Source organism: Belonocnema kinseyi, chromosome 9 (genome assembly GCF_010883055.1).
Source record: "Belonocnema kinseyi isolate 2016_QV_RU_SX_M_011 chromosome 9, B_treatae_v1, whole genome shotgun sequence".
Lineage (NCBI taxonomy): Eukaryota > Metazoa > Arthropoda > Insecta > Hymenoptera > Cynipidae > Belonocnema > Belonocnema kinseyi.
In genome coordinates this window covers 93508715-93528410 of record NC_046665.1, presented here as the reverse complement: position 1 = coordinate 93528410, position 19696 = coordinate 93508715, and the positions used below count along the sequence as shown (strand labels likewise).

The window sequence follows — 19696 nt, the reverse complement described above, 5'->3', positions numbered from 1 at the left end:
TAACTTCACTTTTGCCTCTATTGTAGCTGAATGCTTCTATTGCACCAACACAAGATAGAAGTTTTTTTTTTTTGGATACACACTATTGTACTCACCCTCTTGACAATGTCTTCGGTATTCAGGTTGTTGTACATGTCGAATTGCTGTTGGGTGATGGGTGGCAGAACAGCTTTGAGTGGTCGTTGATTGGCTGAGTGGTGAGTTGGAGTGGACGGTTGACTGATCAAGCTGTTGGTGATTGAAGCCATCCTCTGAAGAGGGCTGGCTGCTGCAGCACCAGCGAATTCTTCGCTGGGTGTCATTGCAGGTGGAAGAATGGAGTTGCCTAATGGTGAACTCGCGCTGGAACCGCCAGGAGTTGACTGGGGTCCCGTCGGTTCCTGTTTAGGTCTCACTAGGGAGAAGGCGCTACCAGCGTGCCTCATAGCCTCTTCCATTTTTTCCTTCTCCTCTTCCGAGATTCCGTTCATCATTTTATTTCGCGGATCCAGCTTGCCCAAGCTTAAATCCTGAACACCAGCACCACCGTTTGTCGCAAGATGATGCTGCTGAAGAGCTTGTTGCTGGAGAAGGATGCTGGGTAAGCCGGAAAGTGGAAGTCCGCCTAGGGTAGGAGTCTGGCCAGTGGCTACATTCAATTTCTGAAGTTCACGATGATAAGCGTCAAGAGCGAGACGAATATCATCCTGAGTGCGTTCCATGCCTGGCATTCCAGGGTTGCCACTGAAAAAGTGCGGAAACATCGCGCTACGATTAATCGACGTTAAATGCTGTCCTCATTAAAATTCAATCGGGTTCTTATCAGGAAATATCGTTTTATTTAACCCTTTTTTCGAATAAATTTTAGTAGAAATGCCGAATTAAAATACATTAAGAGACATCTGAAGTTTTCTTCATGTATCATTTTTCGCGAATTTATCATAAATACAGTGAAACTCGGAGACTGTGCCGGTTTGGGGGCGCGCCCCTCAATTCTCGGAAGGGATATATCCGAGGGCGTTATATCTGAGTTTTACTCTAATTTTTTTATTTTCTAGGAATTCAATTAACATCACAAGATATTCTTAAATATTTTAGCACGTTATATTAAAGAATTAATTAAATAATACTAAAAACAGAATTAATCATTTCTTGAATTTGTCTCTAAAGCTCATGAATTTGAATAATAGTTCAAACAAATTTTTATGTTATCTACTTATATTAAAAATTCAGTTCATATTGAATTCAACTTAAACCGCTTCAAATTCCTAATTTTTCAAATAGAAATTTGGTTAAAAAAAAATTAATTAATTTGCAACCAAATAGCTAAATTTTCAATAAAAAAAGATTTATTTTCTACCCAGGGTGTCTACTAAAATCCTGGAAAAAAATTCCCTTAAAATTCCAGGTTTTTTTCAAGTATCTCAAGTTTTTTCGATGTATCATTCTTCGCGAGTTTATTATAAATACTGTTTTTTTATTTTCTTGGAATGCAATTGATATTACAAGATATTGCTAAATATTTTATCACATTCGATTAATTAAATAATTAAATAATACTAAAAACATAATTAATAATTTCTTGAATTTGTCTCTAAAGTCCCAGAATATAATATAAAATTAAGGTGTTTTCTATGTTAAATTAAATTTAAATTGTTTCAAATTTCTAATTTTTCATTTAGAACTTTGGATTTCCAAAAAGATAGATGAATTTTTAACCAAATAGTTGAATTTTCAATAGAAAATATTAATTTTCTATCAAAAAGACGATTTAAAAAAAGAGACATTTACTCTCAATCAAGCAATTGAATTTTCAACAAAAAAGATCGATTTAAAAAAAAGATTAATTTTGAACGAAAAAAATCAGTTTTCAATAAAAAATAGAATAGTTAAGTTTTCAGTTAAATTTTTTTCCACCAAAAGACAAAACAGATTTATTTATAAAACAAATTTAATTTAATTTTTAACCAAGTAGTTTTATTTTCAACCAAAAATACGAATTTTTAACTAAAATGATGAATATTAAAATGCAATACTTGAATTTTCATGCAGAAAAAAATGAATTTTCAAAGAAGACAATTAATTTTCAAACAGGAAGATTAATTTTCTACCAAGAAATGGGATTTTATAAAATATATAAATTTTTAACAAACAAGTTGAATTTCCAACCAAAGTAATGAATTTTCAACTAAAATGATAAATATTAAAATTCAATACTTGAATTTTCAAACCAGACGATAAATTTTAAAAGAAGATTAATTTTCCACAAAGAAAGACGATTTTTCAAAAAAAGATATGAATTTTTAAGAGAAAAAGTTGAATTTTCCAACTAAAAATATCAATTTTCAACAAAATAGTTAAATTTTCCAATAAAATGATGAATATTTAAATGCAATATTTGAATTTTTGAGAAAAAAATGAATTTTCAAACAAGAAGATTAATTTTCAACCAAGGCAGACGACTCTAAAAAAATATATATAATTATTCAACAAAAAATATGAATTTTCAACGAAAAAGTACCCATTTTTAACTAAATAGTTAAATTTTCAAACAAACTAATGAATTTCCAACTAAAATTATGAATCTGCATCCGGATACATGAATTTTCAAAGAAATATTTGCATTATCAAATACAAAAAGAAAAATTTGCAATAAAATAGTTGAATTTTAAACTAAAAAGATAATGTTTCAACCAAAAGTGGAATAGAAAATTCATTTTTACCAAAGAAGCGGCATTTTATATAAAATACATGAATTTTCAATTAAAAAGATAAATTTGTTAAACAGCAATTGAATTTTTTAATTTTTAGTTGAAACATGAATTTCCGGTAAATAAATAATTTTGTACAAAAAATTCAATAAAATATTTAAAAAATGCAATTCGAATAGTTAAATTTTCAGCAAAAAAAATTAATTTTCAACAAAATAGCTCATTTTTTAACCAAAGAAATGAATTTTCAATTAAAATGATGAATCTTTAACAACAAATAGTTTTTTCTTTAATTCGGAACAAAAAATGTATTCATTGACATTTCAAACATCAAAGATTTAAATTTTTAATAAAAAAAAAACAATGGAAATCAACAAAAAAGAACGAAATTTTAAAAAAATACATTAATTTTGAACCGTACACATGCATTTTTAACTAAAAAGGATCATTTTTCAAACAAATATTTAATAGTTATATTTCCAGTAAAGAAATAATATTCAACAAGAACAAAATTCAACAAAATATTAAAAGCTGCAATTCGAATAGTTAAATTTTCAGTGAAAAAAAAAAAAATTTTCAGGCAAAGAAAAAATTAATTTTCAACAAAATAGCCCATTTTTTAACGGAAGAGATGAATTTTCAATTGAAACCGTGAATCTTTAACAACAATTAATTTTTGAAAATTCGAAACAAAAAATGTATTAGTTGATATTTCAACCAACAAAGATTTATATTTTTAATAAAAAACAATGGAATTCAACCAAAAAGGACAAAATTTTAACAAACCACATAAATTTTCAATCAGACACTTGAATTTTCAGTTTAAAAAAAATTGATGTAAAAAAAAGGAATTTTAAACAAAATAGTTCAATAAGGTAATATAAAGTTACTCTTACAACTAAAGAATCATTTCTGTTCCATTTAGTATTGCCATTAAAAAAAAAAGAAGCCCGCTTCCCTGCAATTTTCAGAGTTTTCCAGGAAGGGTTTTAATAATTTATTTATTATACACTTCAATTATTATTGTGAAAATTATTTTTTATTTAAATCGTAAATCTGCGACAATTAATTAATTAATAATTAAACTTTTAGTTACAATGTCACCCTGTATTAAGAATGTTATAACTTTTTTATGGTTCTGACTGGGTTAAATAAAACTGCTTTAAAACCAATGATAGACATGTGACATTTTTGGAATGAATGGGTCGAATCAAGAAAAGCTTTTCATGCAATTCTACAGATATAATTAATTAATAATTAAACAAAAATATATGAAAGGGAGTGGAAATCTGAATGACAATCGAGACATTCATTAGCGAAAGAATCTTTGAATTTGATACTTTTAAGTAAATTTATCGAAAATTCTGAAAAGATGTTGACACATGCTGAAAAGGATGAGAAGACAATCTCGATGTTAGACACGATTCACATGATTTTAAAGAGTTTGCTCTTTATTCTTAGGAGATAACTGATTCACACCAACGCGTCTTCTTCGAACGACCAAAATAAAACATTAAAAACGTTCGAAACGAGGTCACCATCGAACATTGCTATCTGGTGAAATTTACCCCAACTTTTCCAAGGACAGTCACCTCATTAAGGAATGAATGGATCGTCATTCTGACTGATGAAAAATTGATCCCGAGAATTCACTTTGTTATCATAACAGTCAAAGACGAAAATCCTCACTTTAATGATCAAGAGAGAACTTAAATAAAAAACGACTTAAAACTTGACGTTTGACAATTGTAAGCAGTCGATCAGTCTCCTTCATTTTTTTTTACAAGCTTCTCTCCATTTCTTTTAGAACTGATTGTGGGATAATCATTAGTGACATCTTTTCAAAACATTTTCCAGTCTTTAGTAATCTATTAAGAGAAGTGTCAGTTCTTGTCTTTCAGAAAATCCATTTTATTTTTAAAATTTGGAATTGCTGGATAGATAGAATTGAGAAATAGGATAGGATTGATGAATAGGATGGAGGGATAGGATGGGATTGAATAAAAGATATAGTAAAATGATGTCTTACCTTTGAAGGAAGTCCCTGGGTCCGCGAAGATCATCGACTCTTCGTCCCATGAGTTTGGCCAACTCCTCCTGATAGATCCTCACAACTTTTTCCTGGGGAATGTCGTCGTTTTCGTACTTCTTCAGTCTACGGTTTTGGCTGTCCATTCGGTCCTTGCTGAAAGGACTGGGACAACCGACACGACTTGGACTCTTGCTGTCGGCGTCGTTTGAGACATCAAGATCACCTCGCATTTGAAGGTGACCCGATTCCGAAAGAATATGAGCTAATCTTTCATCACTCATGTCCGGTGGACCATCCTGAGGACCACGAGCAAATGCTGGCATTCCCTGCTCCTTGCCTGAAACATACTCTACGGGTGAGGCACAACTTGTGGTGCGTTCTTACTCGGTCTGGTGTTTATTTTCTACATGAATCTTGAAAAAATGTAGAAAACGATTGTTTTTCATTCGTTGGTGCTTTAATGTAACATGAACGATCGATTCAGCCTTCTAAGTTTCTAATCTTTCGAGTAATCTGTCTATTAATCAAGATCAAAGTCTTGGGCTCTCGGAAATTTTTCTTTCGCGTGACAAGTTTTATTTACTAGACCGAAAATCTGTATCGATCGTATGGTAATATTAAATTATTCCAACCTTAATCTAAATTCGTGAGTTCATGTTCAATATTTCTAATCTCTGAAATATATGAGTAGACTCGTGATTCAAAGATTTGAAAAATATCCACTTCGCACTGCCGACTGAAATATTTCCCTCATTTTCTCAGCGACGTGCCAAGAAATCAATCAATTATTCTATTCTGGTTGACAAGTGTCGACCTCGGTTTTTGAGAAGCTTATCCAAAGTCAATAGAACGTGTTGCAAGAGTATTTTGGTAGATTAAGTGAATTATTAAGTAGGAAAATAATAATGAAGAGGAATATCATTATGAAGGGTACACTATATGTAAAATGTAATCGATACCATGAGGCTCTTGAGCACGATTTCAAATCAAGATTGTTAAAAAAAAAACAAGCCTCATGGAGATCGAAGTCAAGAGCAATTAATCCAACCTAAAATCAATACATCGAGTGAATACAAAGGAGCGTTTCGCGGACAATTAAAATATCTTCAATTCTGCATGCGGTCGTCTCTCCACACTCTCCAAACAAGAATATACGTGTTTCCCTCCTAATTGACCAATCAGACACAACATTCAGATGAATCAGCATCACAATCTATTCCACCTTTGCTGTCCCTTCCTTCCTCAAAAATGACATGAGAAATCGCCAAGAAACGAAAAGGTTCTTCATGCAATAATATGTAATGAACCCACAATCAGCGAACAATTAGCAGTGTTGAAAGTAAATGTTCTTGGGGTAATTATAATGCTTCGAGAGGCGTGGAACAGTTCTCTCTCTCTTCTTAATTGGAATTCTAATTTGTTTACACGATGGTCGCATTTAAAGGATGCGAGGCGTGAGTGGGAGGAGCGGAGAATGTTGGATCGGAAGAATGGAGTTTCGCGATACGAAGGAGCCAACCGTAACGTACCAACTCTTACATATTCGTGTGTGCAAGTACCTTTGTCCTATGTGTGTGCATTGTCGCAACGTTTGAATCCGTGCCAGCGGACTTCTACTTGTCCGGAAAGCAATGGCTGCTAGAAGTGCGATTTTCATCGAAGTTCGATTTCCAATCCCCCTTCAACTCCGATAGCATGCGCCAGAAAACAAATACTGAGATCCAAGGACCTCTTTCTACAAAATCAACCTCTCTCCCACGAAAATAACACCGATTCTTTTGTAAGATCCATTCAAATATTTGTGTAAGTCGTCCCGAATTTGAATCGTAAACTTTTGATTTGCATTTCCTGAAATAATTGATAAATAGACTCAGCTGTACTTGTGTTGGCTGGTCCAAATAAAAAAGAACGAGGGCAGACTTTTCCCTTTCTTTTGTCAACGTCTCTCACGCTATCGCTCGTCAGCGATACAAGCGCAACTTATCATGATCGAACCCAATCGTGTCTGCTCTTTTTCCACGAATAGCGATGAAAAGGCAGAGCGATTTGCGTTCCGCGCTATAAACAATAAAGAAACTATAATGGCGAGGAAGAATAATAAATAACGCGTGTACATGGATCACGGTCGGTTGAACCGACGCGTTCGATGACTCACTTCTGCGCCGATTTCCATTTCCGCAGGATGACGAAACGTTATTAATAACATAATTATTACAAACGTCACGGGCCGTTTCTTGAGCGCCTCGATCGCCCGACGCATCGAATCTAGCGCCGAGATATACGGGAATACAGAATGAAAGGAAACAATCGGTCGGTCAGAGGACAATGCGGGTCCCGCGAGAAAAACGAACAATAAGAGTTGTGAAGGAAATCATATTTCGCGGCAATTATTTCCTCGTAAAATTGTCTGCGTGACACTTGTGTGTAAGCGCAATTGTACCGCTCTTGTCAGGTGCGAGGAAGTTTCTTAAAGTGAAGAAATTCCCTGGAAATTAAGAAACCTAGGACTGATTCCAAGTAGAATAGGTTTACATGAGAGAGTTTAGTAAAAAAAAAAGTGAGTTACGACCATTTTTTCGCTCAATCAAAGGAGTGCTCAATGCTTAGCCAATGATGGTCATTTTAACTCCTGCCAATCTTGCTACATATTGCTGCAGGCAATTATTATCTAATTAAACCCCTTAGGCAGGATTTGTCGTTTCTATTTTATTACTTTTCAAGTCGCTACTTTTTTCTTAGCAAAATACCGCGCGAATAAAAATAGTTCAGACGATTCATTTAAGTCTTTGGTTATACGATGGTAAACTTGGGTTTCAATCATGTGAATCCTGCAGCCAATTAGAACATAATTATAATTTCATAACTTTTTTTATCTTCTGGCATAAATAAAAAATTTACAACGATATTTGTATAGATAAGGAGACTTGTACCGAGCAAAAGTGGCGATGAGGAGTGAACGATATACAACGACGCGCCTTGACAATACGCAGTTACAAAATGTGGTATAATTTCGTGGGAATGCGACCGATAGATCCGCAGTCTTAAGAAACTTGCCGATTGTTGCCTTCACGAGGGGACGCTTTGAGGAGAGACCCGCTTCGTCGCCATTGTTGGCAACGGAAAGCAGAGTGAAGGCAATACGTACGCGAGCACCAACCGACGCTAGAAATCCGATAAAATCAGGGGCCCGCTAATGAACGAAATGAAACTCGTTCGCACTCGATAGTTGCGAGTATGAGTGTTCCGAGATTGCCATAATTGACGGTGAAATACGCGCAGTTGGCAGTCCTCATTCCTTGTACCTTAACAGCTCTAAGCGCAATTAAAAAGCACAAACAGGATTGCTTAGACAGTGGAAAATACCATGGTTGACACCCTAAGATTGGAGGTCGTTGTAGACAAATTTCCATGACGATACAAGACATAAAGTCATGGTATGAAGTTAGGATGATTTATGGCCAGGTTTAAATGTCTTTTCTGTCGCCGAATATTAAGAAAAGATCGGTAATCATTGTTCTTTCCGGTGAGTGATTCAAGCTATAATGAGCGGGATGTTTAGTCGAAGAAGTTATCTTTTTGACGCCTTCAACATCCTCGCGCTATTCAGGGACGACTAAAGCCTATGATTTTTGCTCATAAATCATAAGTGATTATGAAAGTTGCTAACAAAGCTTTCGGCATATTTATCCTATTGAATCTCGGCGCTTCATTGTATCTACGGAGATGCTGTAAGACTAACCCGGGTACAAAAACCTCGTAACAATTAGCCCTGAAGAACGGAAGAAGAATCCAGGGAGGAGATTAAAATGACTGGCTTCTAAACTCTCCTCAGAGGGTCTAAATTTACTTGGGTACCATTTTGTTGCACTTGTTCATTGGCTATTCTGCATCAGGGTCGTTGTCGTGCGCCCTTGTAATTTTACGGCTGACGCATTCTGAGGTCACTCCTACAAGGTTTTTGCTTTTGCAACGCTTCGACGGATTCAAGTAACGTGTGATTATCTCTATTTCAAGGTTTACTTACAAATCGGAAGTCTTTTTTACGAATCAAAAAGATTAAACAGATAAAGCTAGTTGAACATCACAACAACCGCTTGGGGATTGTTCCATCTGTAGGACCGTTTACTCGCGAAGCAAGGATAGAGGAATTAGACAGAATCGAGAAGAAGAAACACTTGAGTGGGCGTCACAATGACTTCCGGCTAAGCGCAATAACCTTTGAGATCTCGTGCAATCAAGCAAAAGTGTAAATTACCTCTCGCGTAAATACAGACCGCCGCTGCTGGAATCTCTTCGGAGTCTCCTCTCCTGCACTTCTCTCCGCGAAACCTTCCAACCCACCCTTACTCAGTCTAAACCCTCGCTTTCTATTCCCAAGAGCTATTAGTCTAAACAATATGGCTGCTAAACGCGGCAAAAATCGATAATGCCAAGCAGGATGTAATCAGCCTAGGGGTTGCTTCGAAATCAAGTCTGAACAATAATTTCGTCCTGTCAGTCATTATCTTCTGATGTCAGTCATTAGCCCCGTGCAGTTAGGATTAGGAAAAGTCCCGACGAGACCCGGAGAAGCCAGTAGAAGTTACGGATGGTTAGTGAATCGGTGAAATATTAATAATTGGCAGTGCGAGGCGACAGAATCTTAGGAAGTACAGTTGCCCTGGTCGAAATCTTGCTGATCATTGTACAAAAAATTGCTGAACGAGCTGACTAGATCTGCAAGTGTATCGACCAGTGCCTTATCTGATTGATAACCAAAGACAGACAGACAGAGAGAAAGAGAGACAATCTTACCTTTTTTGGGAATGAGAGACTTGAGCAGCATAACAGCGTTGTCGTCGCAAGCCCATCCGTGCATCTTTCGGTAACTGTCCCTTCCTTTCTCCGTCAGTTTATCCCAAGGTTTTGGTTTACTTAGCAGCTCACTGACAGTCCCTTGACTGAGACCCAGGACATACTTGGCGAAAAGTCTCTGACCAATGTTGTGTATCGAGAGCAGCTCGCGAACCCTCCGCGCGATGTTTAACGTATCCAGATTTTGGGAAGCGTACTTGTCCATGTTATAACGCAGCATCTCCTGAAGTCTAGCTTCCATGGGATCTCCTTTAGGAATAAGAGATTCTCCGAGCCTTCCAGCCATTCCTGCTGCACCGAACTCGTCCCCAAATCTGAAAGGGTGCGTCCGGTCGTCAAATCGAAAGGGACCCTTCAGACTATCCAGAACACTGAGGGCACCGATGTTGTTGTTGTTGGCTAGATGATGGCTATTGTTGTTGTTGTGACAAGATTCCTCTGCAGGACTCTTGGGTGGTGGTACTAGATTTACGAGACTTCCAAGACTGCTCAGACTTCCGATACTTCCTCCATTGACGATGGAATCCGCAGTGGATGTTGGAGGTGGTAACGTGGCTGGAGGAGATGTCAAGGCCGTTGATGAGGGCGTAGGTGGTGCTGGTGTCTCGTGACCTGGTACCGGCGTCGAGGCTTTTTCCGTTGCATCTAGGGAACCCAGAGTGGTACCCAGAGGTGTGCTCGACTTGGCTGGCGTGTTGGACGACGAGATGGGATCTGTTGGTGATGGAAGATGATTTAGACTACTTGGCGTCGAAGGTGGGTGAAGTCCTAGAATGGTAGATTGTGTCTGCTGTGGTTGGGAAGCTTGTGACGTTTGCTGTGGTTGCTGTTGGCTCATGATCGTTTTCTCCAGCGATCGCCTCCAATTAGCGACAATCTCCTCGCCGAGGAAGGAACCGAATGTCTCCACGTTTTGGAGAGGTGGTGGGAAAAGGAGGCTCGAGCTCGTTGATGTGGCAGAAGATGGTGTCGGAGTGGAGCGAGTTGGGAGTGTTGTCTGGGAGGATACAAGGGATGATGGTGGTGCATTTACCACCCCGTGGGGCGAGGCGGTCGTGGCACGCTGCAGAGGTGACGATAGTCCACCTGCAACCACCAAACAAAACAAGGGATCCGGTCAACATCATGACACGATTCAAAACGAACCCTTGTTCTGAGGTCGTCCTTTCACCAAAATCATTTTGGAACACAGCAACGGTAAAACTTATTTTCGAGAGGACGACCTCCAATTCTGCCTAGCTGATCGAACACTTCGGATCCCGACACTCTCTTTTTGAAACACCGAAATTTTAATCGTCGTGTACCATTAATCTTGAGTTAGAAAATCGTCAATAGCAAAACGAGAGCGGAATGGTAATGGAAAGTCTTTGAGTGGTACATGATGCCCGATGATATTCCGAGATTTGGCTTTTGCGGGTGAAGGAGGGAGGAAGAGGATGTTGAAAGGGGATAGGTAGAGTTTGGGAGTGAATGGGATGCAGGTTGAAGGAGACGCGAGGATTTAGTCGGTTTGATTCAGAAGGGGTGACGTTGCAGTATCTCCCTCTGCCTCTCCGTCTCTCTTCCGCTGTCCTCCGGTTCAATTCATAATAAACTCGGTACCCGAAACAATGGCCCGGTACCGGTGCAAATATTGCGAATATCGTTCAAAAAATTTGCGTGCGCGGAAGTTTGCATTTCGGCGTTGTGTACGGGCGAAGGGTCGAGGTCGAGATGGTCGGAACTCCAGAGACTGGAGGGGAAGGCAAGTTTTTGTGGAATTGGCAACGGATTTTGTGTGTTTGGTTGGGTTATAGTCTCTGCAAAAATACTTTGGAGAGGAGAGAGCGGCTCGAGAGGTAAAAGTGCAGCCTAAGCAACGTAGTGAGAGAGAGAGAGGTTTCGAGACAAAAAAGAGATATCGTAAGGGAAAGAGAGAGAGAAAGAGAGAGTGCAAGAGCGAGCAAACAAAAATATTGTGAAAATCTAGTTGAGGTACAAAATTGAGAGAGATAGATGGATAGTAGGTGAGAAATAGATAGAAAAATAAATTAAAAGTTCGAACACAACCGCAAGCGGGGTTATTTCGGGTAAGCTTTTTAGTTTTTCATAATGGTCTTTGTCTTTTCTATGTTAAATTAACTATCAGGACTCGTTTGGCCCGTTATCAAGATTCGTAACGACGGAACCTCGGAGAGAGAGTCAGGGCCGAAGATCAGAGCAGCAGCATAGGAATTAGTTAGCTTACGCAGGGCTGTCCCCTTTTCTATCTAACATTCTTCCCCTTCCCTATATAATCGGAATGGCTGATATAACGCATCTACTGTAACGGATCTATCACTAGTGAGGTTCGAATAATCAGTAACATTGCGTCCAAAGAAAAGCATCAGAGGATATCTCGAAAATGAAAATAGCAATGAACGTTAATTATTAGATTGCTCGAATCAGCACTAGTTCCAGGTAGCCCCTTTGTGTGATGAATAGTCAACTCACCTAGAGTGTCGGGTGTGCTGGGTGGTTTGAGGTTCTCCGCTTGTTGGAGAGCCTTTGAGCGTTCCATAAGGAGGTGTTCGAGGCTTTTTCCAGGTTCTCCAGTCGGTATTTGCGAGAGATCGACGGACCTTAATACGCTTATTTCTCGTTTCAGGTCATCGTAGTCCCTCTGTCTTTCTAGCTTACTCTCTAGTCTGCTGATGTGCTGTCGGCGCGCTTCGAGTTCCTCTTCAAGGCGCGCCGTCGCCTGAGCGCTCGTTTCTTGGAGCCGCTGCAAACTCAGTTGCAGCCTGGATACTTCTTCAACCAGCTGACTGATCTGTAAACAAAATAAAATTGTTAAACAATATTTAAAAATAAAACTAATTTACTAATTTCCTATAGGCCAGGTAGAGTGAATGGTTACAAAATACTATATTCCTCCCATTTCTATTTGAAGTGCACCCTCCTGTCTCTCCTGGCGTTCTAAGGAGCTTATCCATTATTAATTTTATCGGGAATGCATAGCAGTCAAGAGGAACTGGTGTAAGAGCATTAATTACCGGCATTGAATATAATTATCTAGGGTATTCAATTAAACGATGTCCGAACGAGTCAGAATGCCAATCAAGAATCCGGAGGTGGGCGACCTCCTACTTATTCATTGGCCTTGCTTACCACTTTGCTTGCATAAATATCGATTATTGGAAGATATTTCCAAATCCCCTCAGTGTCGTCTGAACAAGATTCATTAGAGGGATCAGATCAAATAAGGAATCAAACAAACAGGACTTGGTTCAAATTCATCTTTTATCACAAATTGAATTCTGATAATTGGGAGTAGATTTTTTCCATCTGACAGCATCCACTTTGACGGTTCTTTGATGACGTGCCTCGCCGCTCACACAAGTACTTTATTAATGACGCGCGCGAGATCCGATGACTCTCGAGAGCTTTATATCGGTATTACGTGGCGCGTGGGTGCAAAAATTGTACGTTTCCCGTACGGTTATAAGTACGAAGACTAGGATCGTTATTGCTGTGTACTCTCTATAGCCACTACCTCATATATCGGAGGACGGGTAGCGAATGCATGATCAATTGGAATCGACCACTTGAAACACTTCCACGTGTAACTTCCCTGTGAGAGTACACCCTCTGCTTTGTGCCACGTAAGTACTCGCTGGCACCAATAAACCAGTACTTATCGACAGTTTTTCAGCATCGTAGAATCCTTATCATTCGGAGTTTGATTGTCTATTTTGATGATCAAAAACCTCTCTGTTATGGCATTAGCGGCTGAAAAGGTGGTGAAATCGAAAAAACTTGATAAACACTAAAACTTGGTTGTGTTTTTCATTCGCTAGTTTATTAATCGAGGGCTGGTCAAGAGTCGATTGACCTCTCCTTATTCAAAATCGATAAATATAAGCGACGTGTGCTTGAGTTACAGGTATTTGTAAACCGAAGACCATACATCGGCTTCGATACATCCAACGACCACGTGGCCAAGTTCTTAAACTTGTTAATAGTTCTGGCCATTAGTCGGTGGGGTATTTGGGCTATATTTAACAATCCTCTATAAAAGACAGGTGGAGTGAACATTCCCCCGTTCGACGAGCCGCGATAACCTGCAGTCGAACACGTTAAATTTTACTCGCCAAAGTCACTGGCATTTTTACCAGCGCTGAGAGGAATAAATTACTTTCCGATTCATCCAGTTCGAGAATGATATTATAAAATATTGAGTGTAGTTGGCTTTTTTTGCAGTTAAGAGGGCTATATTGAGAATCTATATCTAGGGTGTCTGACTCGACTTTCCTATAGGGGTGAACTTTATAGCAGACTATAGTCCCAGGTAACTCAGTTGTAAACAATTATGATTGAGGGAAACTATAGATAAGTACAGCTTGGCGTAATAAAATGTAACTTTAGATCAGGTTTGTTTTGTCAGAATTAAACCTGTGTTTGCACTTAGTTAATATTCAAAACCACAAAGGGAATTAGAAACTAAGTTGAACAATCAGAGTTTGAAAAAACATAAAGAAATATTCTTTACGAAAAAATAAAATGAAGCGATGATCAAGGACGATGCACGAACGGAGAGGTGACAAAGGATAAACGCGAAAGGTGACCAGAACGGGAAGTCGCGAAAGGTCGTGCGACCGATGGCATAATAAGTTCAAGCTGGTTCTCGATGGTCATTGTTTTCGTGTGGTGAAAAAGAGACAGTATGAGGCGCGAAAGGGTGGGGCCCTAATCCTCTGTGATTTTTGCTATTTGCATTATGGGCGGCGGGGCTTTTGTTTGTCGAGCTATTGATCACATTTTCTCCCGCAGCATAATCAATCTTCACACACACACAAGAAAGACTAGTCTGACACTTATATACTCCACACAGTAAGGCGCATGACCATCCGCACGTTCGTCCAATAGGTCACACATGTGCGTATTTTAGAACCCCTCAGCATATGCAGATACACAGAGCAAGATGGCCGTTTGTTCCGTATTAATTTTACGAAGCACTGGCCCATCTATAACGAGCCACTTAAACATATCCCCAAAACTCTTCTACAATCGTTCTCTTGTTATATTTGTTCAACAGATTTTTTTGCTAACAGTGAATGTCGGCAACAAAGGAGGGAGCTTTCCCTGAGCGAATTCGGGTTGTTCGTTATGGTCAGCAGAGTTACGGAAGTCACGAAATCCTGAGGGATCAGGGTAAAAGTACGCTGGCAGGTATCTGCAACTCACGCAAAAGCAACAGCCCTTTCGCCCCCCACCCCGCTCCAGCAGTGGCTTTTCTCCTGCTTTCTCTTGAATTCTCTTTTCCTCTTGATGACTCTCCGTCTCTCTCTTCTCGCCGCAGGAGAATGCCAATTAAAAGCCGAGTCGGGAAAGAAAGCCCAATCGATAGGAGGCCTTCTCTTCTTTATCTTCCTCTCTCTTTATCCATCTCTCTTTTTGCGAGCAAAGGGTTGCCGAAACTGGAAATGGGAATTATGGGTAGGATTAATATGCAAGGACTGGATATGTGCGGTGGCAGGAGGATGCCAGTACAGAAGGAAGCACGAGGATTCGGAGGGTGGTCGTTGGCCAAGGCGGCGGGCTGCGGGGGTCGAAGCAACAAAAGGGGCCGAAGGGGAAATATAGGAAGAGAGAAAGGGACTCGTGATGGTACGCGAGGTGGATCAAGGGGGTGGTCGGTGTGCGATACTCGCATCTCATCCCCACCAACCTACCCTCTTACAGGATACACGGCTAACGGACACCCCTATCGATTTTACAACTCGATATATGTGAATACCCACTTGTCTAATGACTGATCGGGCTTCGAGCTCAACCCTTTCTCTTCCCTTCACCACTTCAAATTCCCTCCCTCGTCAACTGGCTTTCTCTCTTTCTCGCAAGTGAAACTCTCCCACCTTCACACACCTCCCCAGTCACCCTTCGGAGCCGAATGTATCTCGCCTCATTACACCTACTCTAACGCGTCTTCGACCAAAGTTTCCCAATGCCTCGACGCTTCTGGTGTCACGTTTTGTCCAATCTCTGATTTGGCCTTGTATTGTTTTTATAAAAGATTTGATTTTTAGTCATTCATAACTATTTTTCGGAGAAAAGAGAATGTGAAGAGCAGCTATCACCGAAGGTACATAATGGTAGACGTGAGAAGGAAGGACAAAAAGAGATGGTCGTAACATAACAGGGAGGGTAAAGGTAAAATGTATGATATTTTATTTTAGCGTTCATCTGGGCGCCGCTAGATAAGCCTCTGAGGATTTATGCTTATTACAAGAGTGCGGAGCAGCGACGGAGGCGGAGAGGATACCCAGAGAGGGTGAATCTCTGCTCACTTTTCCCGAAACCATTTCTACATACAGGGCGTCTCGATGCACACATTTATACACACACAAGAGTCCTGCGTAATACACATCAGATTATGAAGGCCAGTTGTAATACCGGCGCAGAGACGACTTGCGACCGCGCGATATTGCCTTTATAATGGAACGACGTTTCGAATCATTTCGCTTCGGAATCTCTACCCTCTCCCGAGTCCTTTTCCCGCGGTTCTGCTGCCTCCACTTTCCCTTTCTTTCCATCTCTATGTTTCACATCTCTGGGATTCATGTTTTTAAAATAAAAATATTCAAGTACTTAACACACCCAATCATTTTAAAATGATTGAGCAGTACTTGTTAATTAAAATTGTTGAAAAGGTAGAAGCTTGACTTCCGCCAGTGGCACGTGTTTTTTCCCGATAATTTTCCAATAATTTTTTCGACCGCATAAAGGTGGAAAAGTGATTCTCACGATCGAGTGAATTTTGCAAGTTTGCCGAATAGGTAAGCCCGATCAGCCACCGGGAAGTCGAGAATTAATATTAACCACATATACTCTCTGATTCGCATTACGAGGACCTACACATTTATGAATACATACTTGCCCACCCACTCATGCCCAGTAGGGTACGTCGGTTCGGCAGAAGCCATATATTAGTCGGAGTATTCGCCGGAGAGAAATATTGAAACGAGAGAAACGGAACGGGAAAGGAAAGAGGGTAGGCAAGAGAGACGAGAGAGAGTGAGAGAGAATCGAGACGATCGCTCGACCGCGCGTAATGTTCGGTAAAATTCGTAACAGCTAGTAAAGGAAACAAAAAGCAGACCATGTAAAATACCGACAACCGTTTCGTTTGAGAGAATTAGTTATTCATTTGTAAAACTTTTAATTATTAATTCCCTTTTGACGCCCAGGATCTATATTTAAAAATGCATAAATCTCTGTTTGAATTGCACGAATATGTACCAAAGTGTCTTGCGTAAGCAACTTGTTTCCTGATCTGCGGTAAACTAGTCCTCGTTGCTCTTTCGCTGAGAAGTGTGACTGATATCCTGTCGAAAACGCCTGCCAAGCTCTAGGATCGAGTCGAGCGTTTATTTCATAATCAGCAGCTTTCGAATCGTTGCTATTGTGCCCACCGCCGCATATTGACAGAAATGCTCGATACGAAATGCAAGGCCGCTAATCTCTGACATTTATGCGCGACTCCTCGTGAGTCCGTGTGCAATGCTTGCATCGTAGGTGTGAACGCGAACGATACACCCGCACAAGTCAGGCAATGAAACTCTGAAGGGGTGAAAGGGTGGTTTCCGAGGGTCGAGGATAGAGAGTGTGAGTCGCTGCGCAACGACAACTGCCGATCGTCTGAAGCACACGTTATTATACTCTGTCAGATATACGCCCGTAACGTTGCTGCATTGTCGCCCTGGCTAATGAGAAAGTTGCGAGTTTCCAGGGGATGAGAAACCCAACGAGAAACCACAGATTTCCGAAATTCATGCTTCGATAAAACTAGAAAGAGAACGATTGCCTTTCTGTTTATCCAAAGGTCGCTATTTCAAATACGGCTCGAAGGACCAATGATTTTTTACAGCTATAATTATCTCTCCTCGAGAGACATAAGTCGCATTAGTATTCTCTCAAGCGAGAGAGTTCTCACGTATGCATTTTTTACTGTCATTTGTCTCTAATATCTCTCGCCGTCCACGGACCCCTTTTCCCGTGTCCGGAGGGTGGCTTGCGGGGGACGATATATCGAATAAGCCACAATGACAAAAAGAATGTGGGAGCATCGCCGCGAAGGAAGGGCAGTGGTATGGTGGCGGATAAGCAACGTATGAAAGAGGGAGAAACAAGTATAAGAGGAAAAGAATAAAAAGAGAAAACACCATTTAAAACCGAGACGCGCGGAGAAAAAGAGATTTGCATTTGCCGAGCGCGAGACGGGAGTATTGGGGTCGGAAACTGTGGGATGGGATAGCTGGGATGAGTAACGACACGTATCATACGTAAAAGTGCTCAGGTGTGTGTACACACTGACGCGTCCATACCAAGAAACTTTTTACGGCAGCCAAGTTCTTCTTCAATTAAAACCACCCTCGTCAAAGGGAGTACTGGCATCGATTCGTGTTTGCAATAATTTCAAATTCCCATCGCGGCCCTTGTTGAAGAAAAGAGGATTCATGAAGAGGTGCATATAAACGATCTGATATCATTTGTTTGACAATGTTTAAAATCAAGGATACAACTCAATTCCATGTCCCTGAAAAAGAGAAAGGGGAGGGAATACGGAATTTCATCAGCAATTGAGGATCTTTTCCATGGTAGGCTAATGAACTTCTCATTGATTGGTTAAAACTTCGTGTTCCTCCATGCCAGAAACCATTTTCCAGTTACTAGAAGAGCTGTAGTTCAGTAGGGGTTTCTCCTCACCTTCATTGACGATCAGCATCAGAAGGGTGAATTTTGAAGGGTAGCGTTAGTTTCAGAGTCTTGCTTCCACTCAGGAGCTTTGTGCTAGTCAGTGGAGATTTGTAGAGGCACCTCCATCTTTTATGATTGGGACTAACGAAATTTCCCTATCGTCGATCAGTGCACCCCCTGGTGTGCAACCCTTCCATTGATCTACTCGTTTCCTCGAAGGTACAAACCCTTATCGTAACACCCTTTCGGACTACCATCTCATCATCCACGTTTCATCAACCCTCTCACCCTCTTTTCCCATTTATCACTCGAAATATTACCTTCGTCCATGCGCTTCCCTTTGGCAAGAACCACCCCTCCCATTTGAAATGTTATCCGTACTCGCGACTCTTTATAACCCGCGCAGACGTGAATGACGAATCTCTAATTTTAATATCACTCTAGTTCGCTTTAAAATACCGTAGTTAAGGGGTAGAAATATGTCAGTGTGGTTGCGTGCATGTGCGATCTGACTGAAAATAACCAGATACGCGTATGACGTCACACTACACCTAAAACAATTTAATGTTCACGAAACCTGAAGGTGAGTTTGGAAGTTTGTTAATAGGTGCGTTTTAATGCACTAGCTGAGAAAATACGTGGCATCGAGAAAGGATCGATTGAACTTCTCAAACATAAACCTCCCGAGACCAGGAAATTTACACTCGATCGAATCAATCGTTCTTGCTACGTCGTATCGCCACGTGTGCCAATCGTATACTCTTCAGCCTAGTGCAAGTACATAAGAAACGACCATGTAAAAGTATAATTGAGTCGTTAAGAACGAGACCGAATCAATCAATAAGAAAAAAATACGGTTACATACTTATAACTCCTTTCTAATGACTCTTAAATATCAGGGACAGTACCAAGTAGGGTAAACCTCCTGGAATTATTTTTGAGAAATTATTCATGATTGCAATCATCATGATTGATTTAAAGCTTGGATGTGTAATGTGTAACTAAAGAAAGTTAAAGCGAAAAATGGTTAGAGCTTTGTTTCAATATTTATGACATTGGTGGCAGGGTTTGTCATTTTAAGCAGTGTATGGATTTCAATGTAGGTATTCTGAAATTGTCAGGTAGAAAGTTTCGAAGACGAGGAGAAAGGACACGGTTATACCGTCAATAGCGTGCACTCGGGCACATCGATAATCGCTAAATTGCTTCTGAATATGGATCTTTTATCCACGAAGGTAGCTTCGTTTAAAGATATAATTTATCCGTTCTTCATCAAATACAACAAGGCCTAAGTATAGTTTTCGTTATCTAAAAGCAGTGCGACCAGGAAAAACAATATAATTATGAAAATAAACATTGCAAGAAATGAAACTTTTAAGTGGATTTAGTAAAAAAATTCCAC

The 19696-nt window shown here is 39.9% G+C and overlaps 1 protein-coding gene across 3 annotated transcripts in view; it reads right to left on the bottom strand.

The window, feature by feature from the left end:
- The window catches only part of LOC117179469 (homeobox protein cut-like), a 104188-nt gene that overhangs the window by 8246 nt on the left and 76246 nt on the right, over nucleotides 1-19696 (bottom strand). For 2 of the 3 annotated variants that reach the window (XM_033371311.1, XM_033371312.1), the window contains exons 4-7: nucleotides 12049-12367; nucleotides 9517-10662; nucleotides 4720-5071; nucleotides 96-747 (exon numbers count right to left, since the gene is read on the bottom strand). In XM_033371311.1, the coding sequence (XP_033227202.1) occupies nucleotides 96-747; nucleotides 4720-5071; nucleotides 9517-10662; nucleotides 12049-12367 (2469 nt within the window). The remainder of the gene's footprint in view (nucleotides 1-95; nucleotides 748-4719; nucleotides 5072-9516; nucleotides 10663-12048; nucleotides 12368-19696) is intronic. The other variant, XM_033371313.1, reaches the window with a different exon arrangement.